The sequence below is a fragment of the Zalophus californianus genome, chromosome 7 (assembly GCF_009762305.2).
Source record: "Zalophus californianus isolate mZalCal1 chromosome 7, mZalCal1.pri.v2, whole genome shotgun sequence".
Classification (NCBI taxonomy): Eukaryota; Metazoa; Chordata; class Mammalia; order Carnivora; family Otariidae; genus Zalophus; species Zalophus californianus.
This window is the reverse complement of record NC_045601.1, coordinates 61295673-61308731: the sequence shown is the minus strand read 5'-3', so window position 1 is coordinate 61308731 and position 13059 is coordinate 61295673. Positions and strand designations below refer to the sequence as shown.

At 50.7% G+C, this 13059-nt stretch overlaps 1 protein-coding gene across 1 annotated transcript; it reads left to right on the top strand.

Moving 5' to 3' along the window:
* The first annotated feature begins 4325 nt into the window (after window positions 1-4325).
* POU3F2 (POU class 3 homeobox 2) lies at window positions 4326-11361 on the top strand. The gene has a single exon (XM_027600827.2). It carries the CDS (start codon window positions 4553-4555, stop codon window positions 5882-5884), a length of 1332 nt encoding a protein of 443 aa, XP_027456628.1. The 5' UTR covers window positions 4326-4552; the 3' UTR covers window positions 5885-11361.
* Window positions 11362-13059: the final 1698 nt, after the last annotated feature.

Here is a 13059-nt window from a genome sequence, read left to right as displayed (position 1 = left end):
GAGGAGGAAGGGGGGAGGGGAAGAGGTAGAGAAGAAGGGGGGGGAAGGAGGAGGAGTGGGAAAAGAAGGGATTAAAACAATCCTCCTCCAAGGTGGATACACTATAAAGGAAACACCAGGAGACAATTTTACCCAAGTTTAAGCCAGTTGCCACCTCCTAAGAAATTTCCCTTTGTTTCCTGATTTCTATTATCATGGGACTACATAAATAAGAAATACATTAAGATCTATCAAATGAATACCATCTCATCCCTATTTTAATAACTGTGTCCTTTCAGCACAATGTATGGGAATGATTATGGTGGTTTTTCTGCCAAGTCCTGGTACATAGAAATAAATAAATGATAATTAACATATAGTGTGAGTGTGTTTAGTAGATGAATGAGTTAATAAATTATGTTCATGTTAGAGTGCATGGATTGATACCATTACTGTTATTCAGATGAAGACTTTGGAGGCCATGGGTTAAGGTGCCAAGCCCTGCTCACTCTTTAGAGGAGTGTGACAATGTGGAGATAAAATGTGGGTCTCCCCGGTTTAGTTCGGATACGTTGAGTTGTTTCCTCTCTATGCAAGGCACCCAGACAGGAGGGAGAGTCCGCACCACTTCTTCAAATCAGTCCAGGTCAGGATGCTGAAAGGGCGCAAGCTTTCCTGGGACCTAGGGGAAGGGCATGGGCTAGCGCCGTTGCCAGCATCTCTTCTTAAGGCGCCTTAAGCCTGTTGTCGCGGAAAGGGACCAGGGGACCCTGCAGCCGCCCCCAGGCAGCGAGGCCCGCCTGAACAGCCTGCTCAGCCATTGTCCTAGCGAGTGATCTCAGGGAGCTGTACTGGAGTGAGGGAGATATCAAGACACCTTGTCAGTTCAAAGCATTTTAGGGTTGTTTGAAATCCTCTCCACGTCAACGTAAGCAGCCTCTGTATTTGAACAGCTGCTTTGAACAGTGAAAGGGAATGAGCTGAATCAAAACCTGGAGGTGTCTCCCCGAGACACCTTCAACGTGCTTTTATGCGGGTTGGAGAAAGGCAGGCAGACCTGCAGACTCTGCCCTGGCGGGGTCAGCCTCAAAGAAAGGAACCCGAGACGGTGGGAGGGGGGAAGGAAGATGGAGAAGCCCCCATCTGGAGCTAAAACCCCCGAGAGTCCGGGTTCCCAGAGCCCCAGGGAGGAGTCGCGCCGGGGGGTGGGGGCAGACAGGAAGCTGAGGCTACTCAGGACCCGGCGTTCGCGCCAACCGGGCCTCCGGCGACAAGCAGGGAGGCGGGGGAAGCGCGGGGGGAGGTGGTACACGGAGCCCTAGTGCGCGCCCAGCCTTGCCCGCCCGGCGATTGGCCCGGCTCCGAGGTTGGGGGTGGGGTGCAGAGGCTAAGGCCCGGGGGTTGGGCACTGCTTTGTGTAGTCCCGGGGATTTATTGGGTGTATTAATCCGATAGAACTACCCGGATTACCCTGTTGGGAACGTTTTGGAGCCAACGCCTGCCAGCGAAATGAGGTGGGGCGGGTGGGGTGGAATAGAGACCCGGAACCTCAACGTGGGATGGATCTCAGAGTGGTAATCGCCAGTGAAGTCCCGTCGCAGACAGGAAGTTTTGATGTACACGTGCAGCATGTTCTTGCCCGCATCCCCCCGCCCCCCGACCCAGCGCCCTTTGCCCGGGGTTGGAGTGGAGTGGGCAGAAGAAGAGGAAGGTGGGGATACTTTTAAACTGACTCGGAGCCCAGCCGCCTAGGTTCTCTCAGAGATGCGTCTGGAAACCCTTCTCTTCCCTCGAATGTATCACCCCAAGGGCTGCAAAGGGCTTTGTCCCTTGAGAAATGTGAAATCAAATCCAGAGAAAAGCAGACACCTGCCCTGGAAGGGGGAAAAGGGAGGGGGCGGTGAGCTGCTGAGTATCCTGACACGGCTCTTCCCGGCGGCTGCAGGATTCTTCCATCTGGGGACCTCTGAGTTCTCCGAGCAGAGGGGCGGGGGTGGGGTGGGGTGGGGCAGAGGGGAGAGGCAGGCCTAGACGGGACGCGGCTGGCACGCCGCCCGAGCGCTCCCAAAGCCCCAGGAGAGCCGCGCGCCCAGAGTGGGGAACTCCGGGCCGCCGTCGCGAGGAGGCGGTCCTGCCCGCCGCCCAGCCCCTCTGCTCCCAGTCGAGGAGCCTCAGGCGCCAGCCGCCGAGTCTGCGCGCTCCGAGGCTAGGACTTTTTCATTTTTCCCTAGCCGGGCAAAGTTACGGGATTCCTAGCAGCCCCCAAGCGCGCGGCCGGAGTGGCTCCGCGCTTGCGCTGGAACCGAGCGCCACTCCGTGTGTGTCCTCGCCTCGCCGCGCGGGTGCGCGCGTGGGGGGATGCAGGTCCGTCCGGTTGGCGGCCTGTGGGCTCGCCCCTCCCCTAACCATTTCTCTCTCTCCCACACACACACTCATAAACACAGGGCACGTGGAAATCCTCAGCCAAAGCGCCTTGCCCGGGCGGGTGCTCAACGTGGTGATTTATAAACAACTCAGCCACTCCCCGAAGAGCTCGTTCCTCGTTAGTCGTGATGAATTCTCTGGCCCGCTCCACTTTGCTGTCTAGATTAAGATGCTCGGAGGTCCCAAAGTGCTCCCCTTGAGCGTTGTTTTGGCTTCCTTCACAAACACAAGACCACCAGCAGCGCCAGCGCTACAACGCGCAGGGCCAAGGGTGAGAGGTGGGGACGCGATTCACTTTCCCTGGGGTCTTGTTTTTTTTTCCTCTTCTTGGCAACAACTTTTGATTCTCTTCGCAGTATCCGCGCCCTTCACTTGGCCCTTCGTGGTGGTCCCGCTGCGCCAGCCTGGGTCCGCGCCTGGGTCTCTCCTACCCGGCTCGCAGACACCTGCTCGGGGCGGCTAGGGAACTGACCGCGCAACGCGCTCGCGCTCGCGCTCGGTAGAGCGGCGCCGCCAGCGTACGGTCCCGCAGTCTTGCTCTGGAGTTCACGGCTGAAGGCTAAACGGGGAGCTTCGCTAGCAAGCACCTGAAAGCGGAGTTAGACCAGCCCCACCCGCTGGCGCCCGTAGAAGTTACTAATTAGAATGAATCCCCTAGCATCAGCCCTTCACACACCCTTCCTCCCTTTCGAAGCAGCTAACGGAAAAGTTGCATCGGAAAACGCCAGCCGCTCAGGGCAGCGCGCACGCAGCCCCGCGTCTCGGCTTCCCCGAGCGGCCCTCGGTGCCTCCACCGCACCCGGAGGCTGAGCACTTCTCGCCCGCACTCCTGTAGCCTTGCACAAGGCAAAGGTCCGCCCGCCCAGGCTCCTGGTTTTCTAAACCAAAAACTGTGTGCGCGCCCCAGTGTGTGAATCTGACAGAGACTTTGTGAGTTTTGTTTTGTTTTCAGTCCAGGCCGCTGCGCTGTCAGAGCAGGCAGTTCCGCGCCTTTACAGGAGTTTCTCACTAGCGGACGAGCGTAGGCTGAGCCAGCCTCTCATGGGGTCCTCGCTCAGGGGCTGGGAGACAACTGGGCCTGGAACCTAAAGGGAAGAGAGCCTGCGCTAGCGGCGGGTTGGAGGGGAAGAAGAGGACCTTTATTTGGGGCAAAAGTGTCCGCATGCCTTGGAGCACGTGGACACTGAAATTCTAACCGTGGGGGGAAAGGAGACTTCAACAGAGGGACAAGTCTGGCTTCTGGCTCTAGGTTAAGAAAGCTGGTGTGTGTGTGTGTGTGTGTGTGTGTGTGTGTGTGTGTGTCCCAAGGTGAGTAAAAATGGGACTACCCCAGGCTCCGTGCGACTCAGCCTTTCTTTTTCTCTCCTTCACCCCCAACCCCAGCCCCAATAGGAAGAGAAGGTAGACCGACACACACACCCCCACCCCCCCACACCCAAGTCTTCCAAGTGGCTGTGGTCGAAAGAGGGCTGAGGCCGCCCCACCACCAACACCCCCGCCACGCCACAAACCCCCCGCCACTCTACCCCTCCGCGCCCAGCTTGTCTGCTAGGGAGACAGATGGGGGGCGGGGCCCATCCAAGAGGGGCGGAGGAGCCCCGGGGTTGGGGAGCTAGGGTGGTGAGAACTAAGAGAATCTGAATTGGGTGGAGAGGGGGGACTGGAGGAGGGCTGAGAGGACTCAGCGCCCGGGGGGAGGAGGAGGGGCACCTCTACGCCAATCAGTGGCGCCGGCCTGGGAGGTTGCTAGCGGTATCCACGTAAATCAAAGGGCGCGGAGCCAATGGGAGGGGGCGGAGGGGGCGGGGCCCAGGCGCGTGCCGCTGCGAGCTGGCGCTGCCAAGAGAGCGGGAGAGAGCTGGAGAGAGCAGGGAGAGGGGGGAGCGCGGAGCTAGTCAGAGAGTGAGCGAGAGCAAGAAGGAGGGAGAGGAGGAGAAAGAGAGCGAGGGCGGGCGGGAGGCGGCGGCGGCAGCAGCAGTAATAGCAGGAGCAGCAACAGAAGGCGTCGGAGCGGGCGTCGGAGCTGCCCGCTGGGGGAGAGAGAAAGGAGAGAGAAAGAGAGCGAGCGAGCAGAGGAGCCCGAGGCGAAAAAGTAACTGTCAAATGCGCGGCTCCTTTAACCGGAGCGCTCAGTCCGGCTCCGAGAGTCATGGCGACCGCAGCGTCTAACCACTACAGCCTGCTCACCTCCAGCGCCTCCATCGTGCACGCCGAACCGCCGGGCGGCATGCAGCAGGGCGCGGGGGGCTACCGCGAGGCTCAGAGCCTGGTGCAGGGCGACTACGGCGCGCTGCAGAGCAACGGGCACCCGCTCAGCCACGCTCACCAGTGGATCACCGCGCTGTCCCACGGCGGCGGCGGCGGGGGCGGTGGCGGCGGCGGCGGGGGCGGGGGCGGCGGCGGGGGCGGCGGCGACGGCTCCCCGTGGTCCACCAGCCCCCTGGGCCAGCCGGACATCAAGCCTTCGGTGGTGGTACAGCAGGGCGGCCGCGGCGACGAGCTGCACGGGCCAGGCGCCCTGCAGCAGCAGCACCAGCAGCAGCAACAGCAGCAGCAACAGCAGCAGCAGCAACAACAACAGCAGCAGCAACAGCCGCGGCCGCCGCATCTGGTGCACCACGCCGCCAACCATCACCCGGGGCCCGGGGCATGGCGGAGCGCCGCGGCTGCAGCGCACCTCCCGCCCTCCATGGGAGCGTCCAACGGCGGCTTGCTCTACTCGCAGCCCAGCTTCACGGTGAACGGCATGCTGGGCGCCGGCGGGCAGCCGGCGGGGCTGCACCACCATGGCCTGCGGGACGCGCACGACGAGCCGCACCACGCCGACCACCACCCTCACCCGCACTCGCACCCGCACCAGCAGCCGCCGCCGCCGCCGCCCCCGCAAGGCCCGCCGGGCCACCCCGGCGCGCACCACGACCCGCACTCCGACGAGGACACGCCGACCTCGGATGACCTGGAGCAGTTCGCCAAGCAGTTCAAGCAGCGCCGGATCAAACTGGGATTTACCCAAGCGGACGTGGGGCTGGCGCTGGGCACCCTGTACGGCAACGTGTTCTCGCAGACCACCATCTGCAGGTTTGAGGCCCTGCAGCTGAGCTTCAAGAACATGTGCAAGCTGAAGCCTTTGTTGAACAAGTGGTTGGAGGAGGCGGACTCGTCCTCGGGCAGCCCCACGAGCATAGACAAGATCGCAGCGCAGGGGCGCAAGAGGAAAAAGCGGACCTCCATCGAGGTGAGCGTCAAGGGGGCTCTGGAGAGCCATTTCCTCAAATGCCCCAAGCCCTCGGCCCAGGAGATCACCTCCCTCGCGGACAGCTTACAGCTGGAGAAGGAGGTGGTGAGAGTTTGGTTTTGTAACAGGAGACAGAAAGAGAAAAGGATGACCCCTCCCGGAGGGACTCTGCCGGGCGCCGAGGATGTGTACGGGGGGAGTAGGGACACGCCACCACACCACGGGGTGCAGACGCCCGTCCAGTGAACTCGAGCGGGGGGGAGGGGCAGAGCGCGGGGGCTCCCCCTCCTCTACGGTCCACGGCCCTTTCCCGGCCCCCTTGTTCCCTCTCTAACTTCTGATGTTCTTTTATTTTAATTATTATTTCCCCGTCCCTTAAAAAGAAAAAAAATAATAATAAGGAAAGCAACTAAGGCACTGGACTATCCTTTAAACGGTAGCAGGTGTAATGATGTGTTTTGACCTTTACAGGCTAGTACCCAGGCAATGGAGTGGAGTGTCTCAGAGAGAGAGTGAGGAGAGAGTGTGTAATAGAGAGAGAAAGAGAGATGGCAAGCACTGAGTTAAATACCTGGCAAAACTAAATAAATTACCAAAAAGAAAAAAAAATCCACCAAACCGTGATAAACACAAAACAGCTTCCTGATGCTCGGAGTTGGCACATGCCGCTGTGTTGGTTTAATGTGGATCCTCATCAGGAAAGAGGGAAAAATACACATGTTCTTTAATGTAGTCAAAATTTCACCACATAAATTTGCACTGCAAGAAAATTGAAGTTTACATGAACAAATTCATGAACGTATTTTTCTTTCTCCCACCGTTGATTTTGAAATTGCCGGGTTTTGTTTTGTTTTGTTTTGTTTTGTTTTGTTTTATCAGCAGAGAGTTGAAGCCAGCTCTTGGCTACTCTCCATTTCCAACGTTCTCTTGTTGCCCCTTGTTCTTCTTACTGTTTGTGAACTTTGGTTACCTTCGGTCCCCCCGACCCCAACATTGGTGTAACATCTATTTGCTTCTTTTACCAAAGCAAAAATGATTGGCTTCGTACAAAATAAATCATTCTCTGCTTTCAGGAAACGTGCATGGTCTACCCGCTTTATCCAAGGCAAGAATCCGGTTTGGAATACAAAAATGAGTCAAGCATTGGTTTTTGTTACCAGCCACAAAGTAAACTTCATTTTCAGGCAGTGTTTCTGGGGGAGGTTGTGGAGGGGAGAAAAAGAAAAATCGATAGTGAGTGACTGATTGCTTCATTTTATCAGGCGGGCCCATTGTGAAAGAGCTCAGAGGAAATGTGGAGGTTAAATATATTTCCAGAGTTGTCCAACAGAAAGTGGCACTTTGAAGAGAACTAGGGAAATATATATCTTCAGAAACCCCTGTATAGTTCTCTGCCTTCAGTATTAATAACTTGATTATGAGGAATTATTTGTGCTGACAGCAGCAGTTAAACTTTGTTCCTCTAATAGCTTTTTTTTTTTTAACATAAAGAAAATAATCTGGGAACTTAATGGTGTATGCATAGACTGTTTCTTACCACGCAAATACCCACATGCATACAGAGAATATCTCCACTCTAGACTGGTTTTGTCTTCACTAGCTCATTTGTTTATCAAATCGTATTTAAGGTCCCACACCCTCTTCTCTTATAATTTATTATGGAAAATACCAGTTTGAGCTGGACAGCTTTTTCCCCCTCTTTCACTAAGGAAGCCAAATGAACTGGGAAAAAATGCTATTTTCTATCCTTCCTTTTCTCCCTTTGTTAATAGTTTTAAGTGTGTTTTTACCTTATCTTGATGGAAAATGGTTAACTCCCATAACAAAAGACTCTACTGGGAAGTGTAGGTGAAAAAACTTCTAACTGTATTGAAAATAAATACCATTAAACTGTGATCAGTTAAAATATTTAAAAATAATCAGCACAAAAGGGCGCTCAAAGGGAAAACACTTTTTATTAATCTTAAAAGTTTGGGGCTTTTTTTCTGGTTAAGTATTAGACAAATTTTTATTTTAAAAAATTAAATTCTCAATACCATAAAATTATGGTTCAGCATCAGATTAGCGTTGCACTCAGTAGTTAAGGTTTTAGGAAATATACTTTATATTGTCTTTTCAAACACCTGTGATGGTTTCATTTTCAATGTTTTTGCAAGATATATGATGACTTATAATGGGCATATTTATTTGCCTGTATTTCATTTCCCCCAACGAATGTCACAAGGAGATGGGCACGGAGCTGCTGCTTCGGGGTGCATCACGCTGCTTGTTCCTGAGGTGTGGGGACTGGCCTTTAGTGAAGCAATCCAGAGCAGGGCAAATAGCCAATGGTAAAGGGAGGAAATGAATTTTCAGATTCTTATTACCAAGTGGGTAAGGTCAGATGTTGGAGTTCAGGGGACGTGTCTATAGCTCCTCTAACTCTCATAGGTTTACTAAGATGAAAGTTACCACTGAACCTTACCACTATGTATATATGTTTAATATCTGTCTTTTGAAATGCAGAAATAGTTTAAATGTTTCTTTGTCTATTTTTCTTTTTTTTAATGCTACCCAGGGAAATATTTTCATATCATTTTTAAGTGGCCTGCCTCAATGTATATTTATTTCTTTTAAAGCAAAAAGGTTCTGGAAACTGTTTTTCTGTAGCTTTAAATGAGTAGATGAGCAAAATCTATATGGGATGTAATTTTTTTGTTCAGTCTCTTTAAGAATATTTTGTTTTGGTACATTTGGTTGTGCTTGTGGGGAAAATAAAAACGCAGAGATCCTTATATATTTATGTTAAAGTAATATTTTATTATCTACATAAAACAGAAATGCACAATACCTTCATAGTTTGTTCTAATTATTGAAATATCTTTATTTTATTTTTAAAGATAGTGCCAAGTTTTAAGGGGGGAGAAAACCCTAGACCTTATACTGACTGAGTTGAGTTGTGTGTAAAATACTTCCCTTCCTTTATACTTCATAAAGTTTTGGAATAAATTTTATGCGCATACTGCCAGGTTTCATGTTTATAACTTTCAGAGCTTTTTTTTTTTTTAAGAGAGACTACTGTTCTGATTCTAATTCACTTTTCTTTGCAAAAAACTATCAGTTCCAGACCTTTCAGTCACTACACCTATAGCATTAAATTGAAATGGTCATTGGGTTTGAGCTTCCATTTGTTTGCCATTTCATGGTCTGACAAAGAGATGTTTGTCGCCTTTAAATAAATGCAGATATCCCTACATCTTCTTTCTAGGTTACCTTTACCTTAACTGATTGTGCTTTTTTTTTTTTTTTAAGAGCATCAGTGGAACTAGGTGGACTTTAATCCTTACCCACATGTCCTCACATAATTTGGGATCTAAAAAAGCAAAGCTTAGTTAAGGGTGTTATTCTTTTTAATAATTAACAAATATCTTTCAACTAAGAGTAACTGACAATATGCAAGATGTGTGTTTACCAAGTGATTATTGGTAGGTCCCATGTATTATTCCTGTTAGGTTTACAGGGAAAAAAATGGATTTTGCAATGGTTTATACAATAGTGTGTGTTTCTCTTCAGGCAAGCAAACAGGCTCTCACACAGGGCAAGAAAAAAAAAGGAAAGAATGTATGGAAGACACTCAAGCCTGTGATGCTAATCACAGACTGTTTCAGATATTCTTAGAGGGAACATTATACTTACCAAAATCAGTGTAAGGTTAGTGCAACATCCAAGCAGTGTTGAGTTAGTTTACAAGTTTGCTGTTGTATTTAAAGTCCTCCTTGGAACACTGGTTTAAGTATAAATGTCCATTTTGAAAGGCAGTTTCTGGGCTTATTACATCTGATCATCTTTTCTAACTCCTAGTCAATATTACACAGGTCCCAAACAGATTCAGCCAAATGATCTTATCAATAGTCTGAACAAGAAGTGACAGAAAGAAGAAGTGTTTTGTGACCGCAGACATGCTGATGGGTAAAATGTTTAAGCTGGGTATAGATTTGAGTTCTGGGTCAATATCCTCCTCCATTGTAGGCAGAAAACAAGCAGCATCTGCCCTCTGCAGGGCATTTTAGTGGACCTTGAGAAGGTGGTTTTTGTTCTTAGCCACAGGGGCTACTGACTGGAAACCATCACGTGTTAAACGGACACGCCATGGTTTTGACCCATGCTTGCTGTTCAGATTCTAAAGCTACTCAGGCAGTTTCAGTGCCGGTTTGGGGAATGTATGACATGCTAAAGTGAAAAACTCCATCACTGCCCCTGGGAGAAATTTGTGGGGAAGTCATCCCTAAGATGTTGGCCAGCCACAATAACAAACCCTTTCTTTCCCCCAAAGACAATAATGCAGAATGCGGCCATCCTGCAAAAGCTCCTGTTGTTTCCTCAAAATATGTCACTTTTTAAAATTTATGGTATAAGATGGGGGAGAAACGATCATGTGGGAGAGTTACGTGAAGGTCAGATAGAGGGAATGGCCACAGATATTATGCTTGGCACTTGTAGACATTCTCGGTTCCCATGAAGTTACCTCCTGTATATTTGAGATGGCAGCCACAAAAGCACTCTTCTTCACCTCCTGCTCCTACCAGTGTAAGCCACACACTGGTTGGCAAGATTTTCTGATGAAATGGCTTTAATAAAGGCACTCATCTCTTTTACCTTCTTATTTCTCCAAGAGCAGCTAATAAAGAGATGCAACAGCAACAATGGGGGGAAATGGCATGTGAGTGCTTTGGTACCTGTGCATGTATGTCTCTATGCTGCCTTCTTTTGCCTTTCACTTGCCTTACTGTGGAAACAGCTTGGGTAATGCTGGGTTGCTGGGTGAGAGAAATTATCATTTTGTCACTGGCTTCTGTGATTTGTCTTTGTTGATTTTTCAATCAGTTTATAGAACTGTGTTCTAGATTCTATTGAATTCCTAGACAAGTTAAAGAATGAGATAAAGAACAGAGCTTTTAACCGAAAAAGAAAGACGGATGGTGAAGGGAGGGTCAAAGGTAAAAGTGTTTCTTTGGATCTGCTTGTATATTTCAGTGAGGTAAAAGGGACAGTGTCTATTTAAAATGAAAAATGCATCTTGGAGGTACTAGCAATGAATCTTGACAATAGGACTAAATGGGATGTTCAGCTAAATTTTATACCAACATTATCCCTATTGAGGAAAGTTTACTTTTTTCAGTGACGCATAATATCTTAACAGGGGGCAGATGGTGGTAGGAGAGGACCAGGGCTCCTGGTACCTATTCTCACCACTTGATTCAGTACAGGAAATAATGCAAAAGTGGCAGGGGCGTGCCACTTAGCTGGAAAATCAAGGAATAAACTTGCCCACCTTGGTAGAACTTGAGCCAGAGTTATTTCAATGCTTCCTTATCTAGAGGTGGGTACAGGAGTGCCAGAAAATGGCTTTTTAGTTTTCTTAAAGGCTTCGCTTGGTTATGGAGATAAACAATCAGAATATTTTCACATTGTTCTTATGTTTTGTGGGAAGCTAGGAAATTTGTTTCCTTCTTTATTTTTTAAGGAAAAAAAAGTTAATTAACTTTACCACGTAGTACTTTCCCTTTACCTTAATAACAACTCTGCTTGGCTTAGCTGTTAGAGGTTTTAGAAACAATATCATATCCCATCAAAACAACCCTGGCCTCTTATTGTTAGAATTCTGGTTGTTGATAACATGAAGATGTATTTCCTTAAAAAAAAATGTCTGAAATGTTATTTAATACACCAGTAAAAGTGCATCTATATCTTAAAGTTTATTCCTTTCACGTCTTTCTGAGTTTTTATAGCTCTTTGTCTGGGATTTGGGGGGAGGGGGGCAAAAACTTCCATATGCGATTCGTCCGTGAAGAGCCTGGGCTCTGCAGTGGGCTGTAGCTGGCGGCAAAGAGCTCTCTGCTCTCCGAATGGGGAGCTGTCATCTAGCAAAAGAAGGAAATAAATGCCCCACAAAGACTCACTTGTCACTGATTTTAGAAAGACAGGGGAGCACTAGGACCCCATCTGAGCAATATGGAGGGGATTTTGATTGTTATAAATTGTATAGGATTAACTCTCGGTGTGCAGAACGACAGCAGTACGAAACCTCGCTGTGGAGTACATTTGAATCTGCATCCTTTTTGATTTGGGGCATCTATTTTTCCTCCCACCAGTGTTTCCTCTGGGTTTGTTGTTTAAAGGCGGGGCGGGGGGGAGCCACACACACAAAAATATGGCCGGAGTTTGGCAGGAGAGTGGAAAGAAAGAAAAAGTTTCTTGCGGGGGTTTGTAACACAAATTAGCCGTTGTAAATCACTGGGCTTTAAGGTTCAGGCAAATGCTCGTGCAAAGGGTTGGGAGTTCTTTCCCTCTTCCTGTTCAGAAATCTCTATTCCGTCCGAAGAATTTTTACGTTCCACAGCACACGATTCTGGAGACAATGATTTGACATCAATAACTTTTTGTTTGTTTGCTCCCTTAACAAAATATTCCTTCAAAGTTGTTACAGCGCCTGGCCAAGGCTGGCGAGGGTGCTGCGGGGCCGGCTGCTACTGGGCGCTCGGACGCAGAGGAGGCGCCCCAGACCCGCCGTGAACCCTCACCTCGGGGAAGGCCAGGCCGCTGAAAAGAAGGCCCACACTGCCCAGCTTGTGGGCGGAGGGAGGAGAGGGGCCCGTGGAGCCGGGCGGTCTCTGTCTCCAACCCCGGGCCTCGCTCCGGGACACTGAACAGCCCCACAGTGTCTGCTAGGAACCCGGGGACTCTGCGGCTCCAGCGGTTCCGACGTCCGAATCTTTACGGGGAGGGTCGCCAGCCCCGACGTCGCGGGCTAGTCCATCACTCTCACTCTCCAGGGACACCCTGGGGGGGGGGGCAGTCAACGATTGGTGGGTTCGCCCACCCGAGGCTGAGGATAGAGGTTGTGGCTAGGGGGAGGAGGGCAGAAGCCTTGGGTACAGCTGCCGCCCCTGGGAAAGTTGGTTACAGTCGCAGCGAGTCGGCGGGTCCTCTCTGGGGGCGCGTGAGGCCGGGGCAGAGATGCGCTGGGGCGCAGAGGTGACTGAGGGTCCAGGGTCCAGGGGCGAGTGAATCTCCGAGCTTTCTGCCTGCGCGGCTTTTCCGCTTGAGTCTGCCAAGTTGGGCCCAGGACTTCGCTTCCTGCGTGAGGGAGGCAAGCGTGGGAGAAGGTGACCCGAGAGAAGAGGGCGGAGGAGCCCACTGCAGGAAAACTGGGGAGAAGAGAGGGAAGTAAAGTAATTTGGCCTTTTCTGGTGTATTTGTTTGTTTGGGGGCGACTGGGAGAGGGGCAAGGAGTGGAGCAAGGGAGCCGAGAGCGGGCAAGCGAAGTTCTGAAGCACGTTCCCTTCAGCCCACACCTCTCAAACTTCTGGCTGCTCCTGACCTCAGCTCCGGGCCTCCAGTGAGGAAGAGCCTGCCCACCAAGTGCTGAAGCCAGGAAGAAA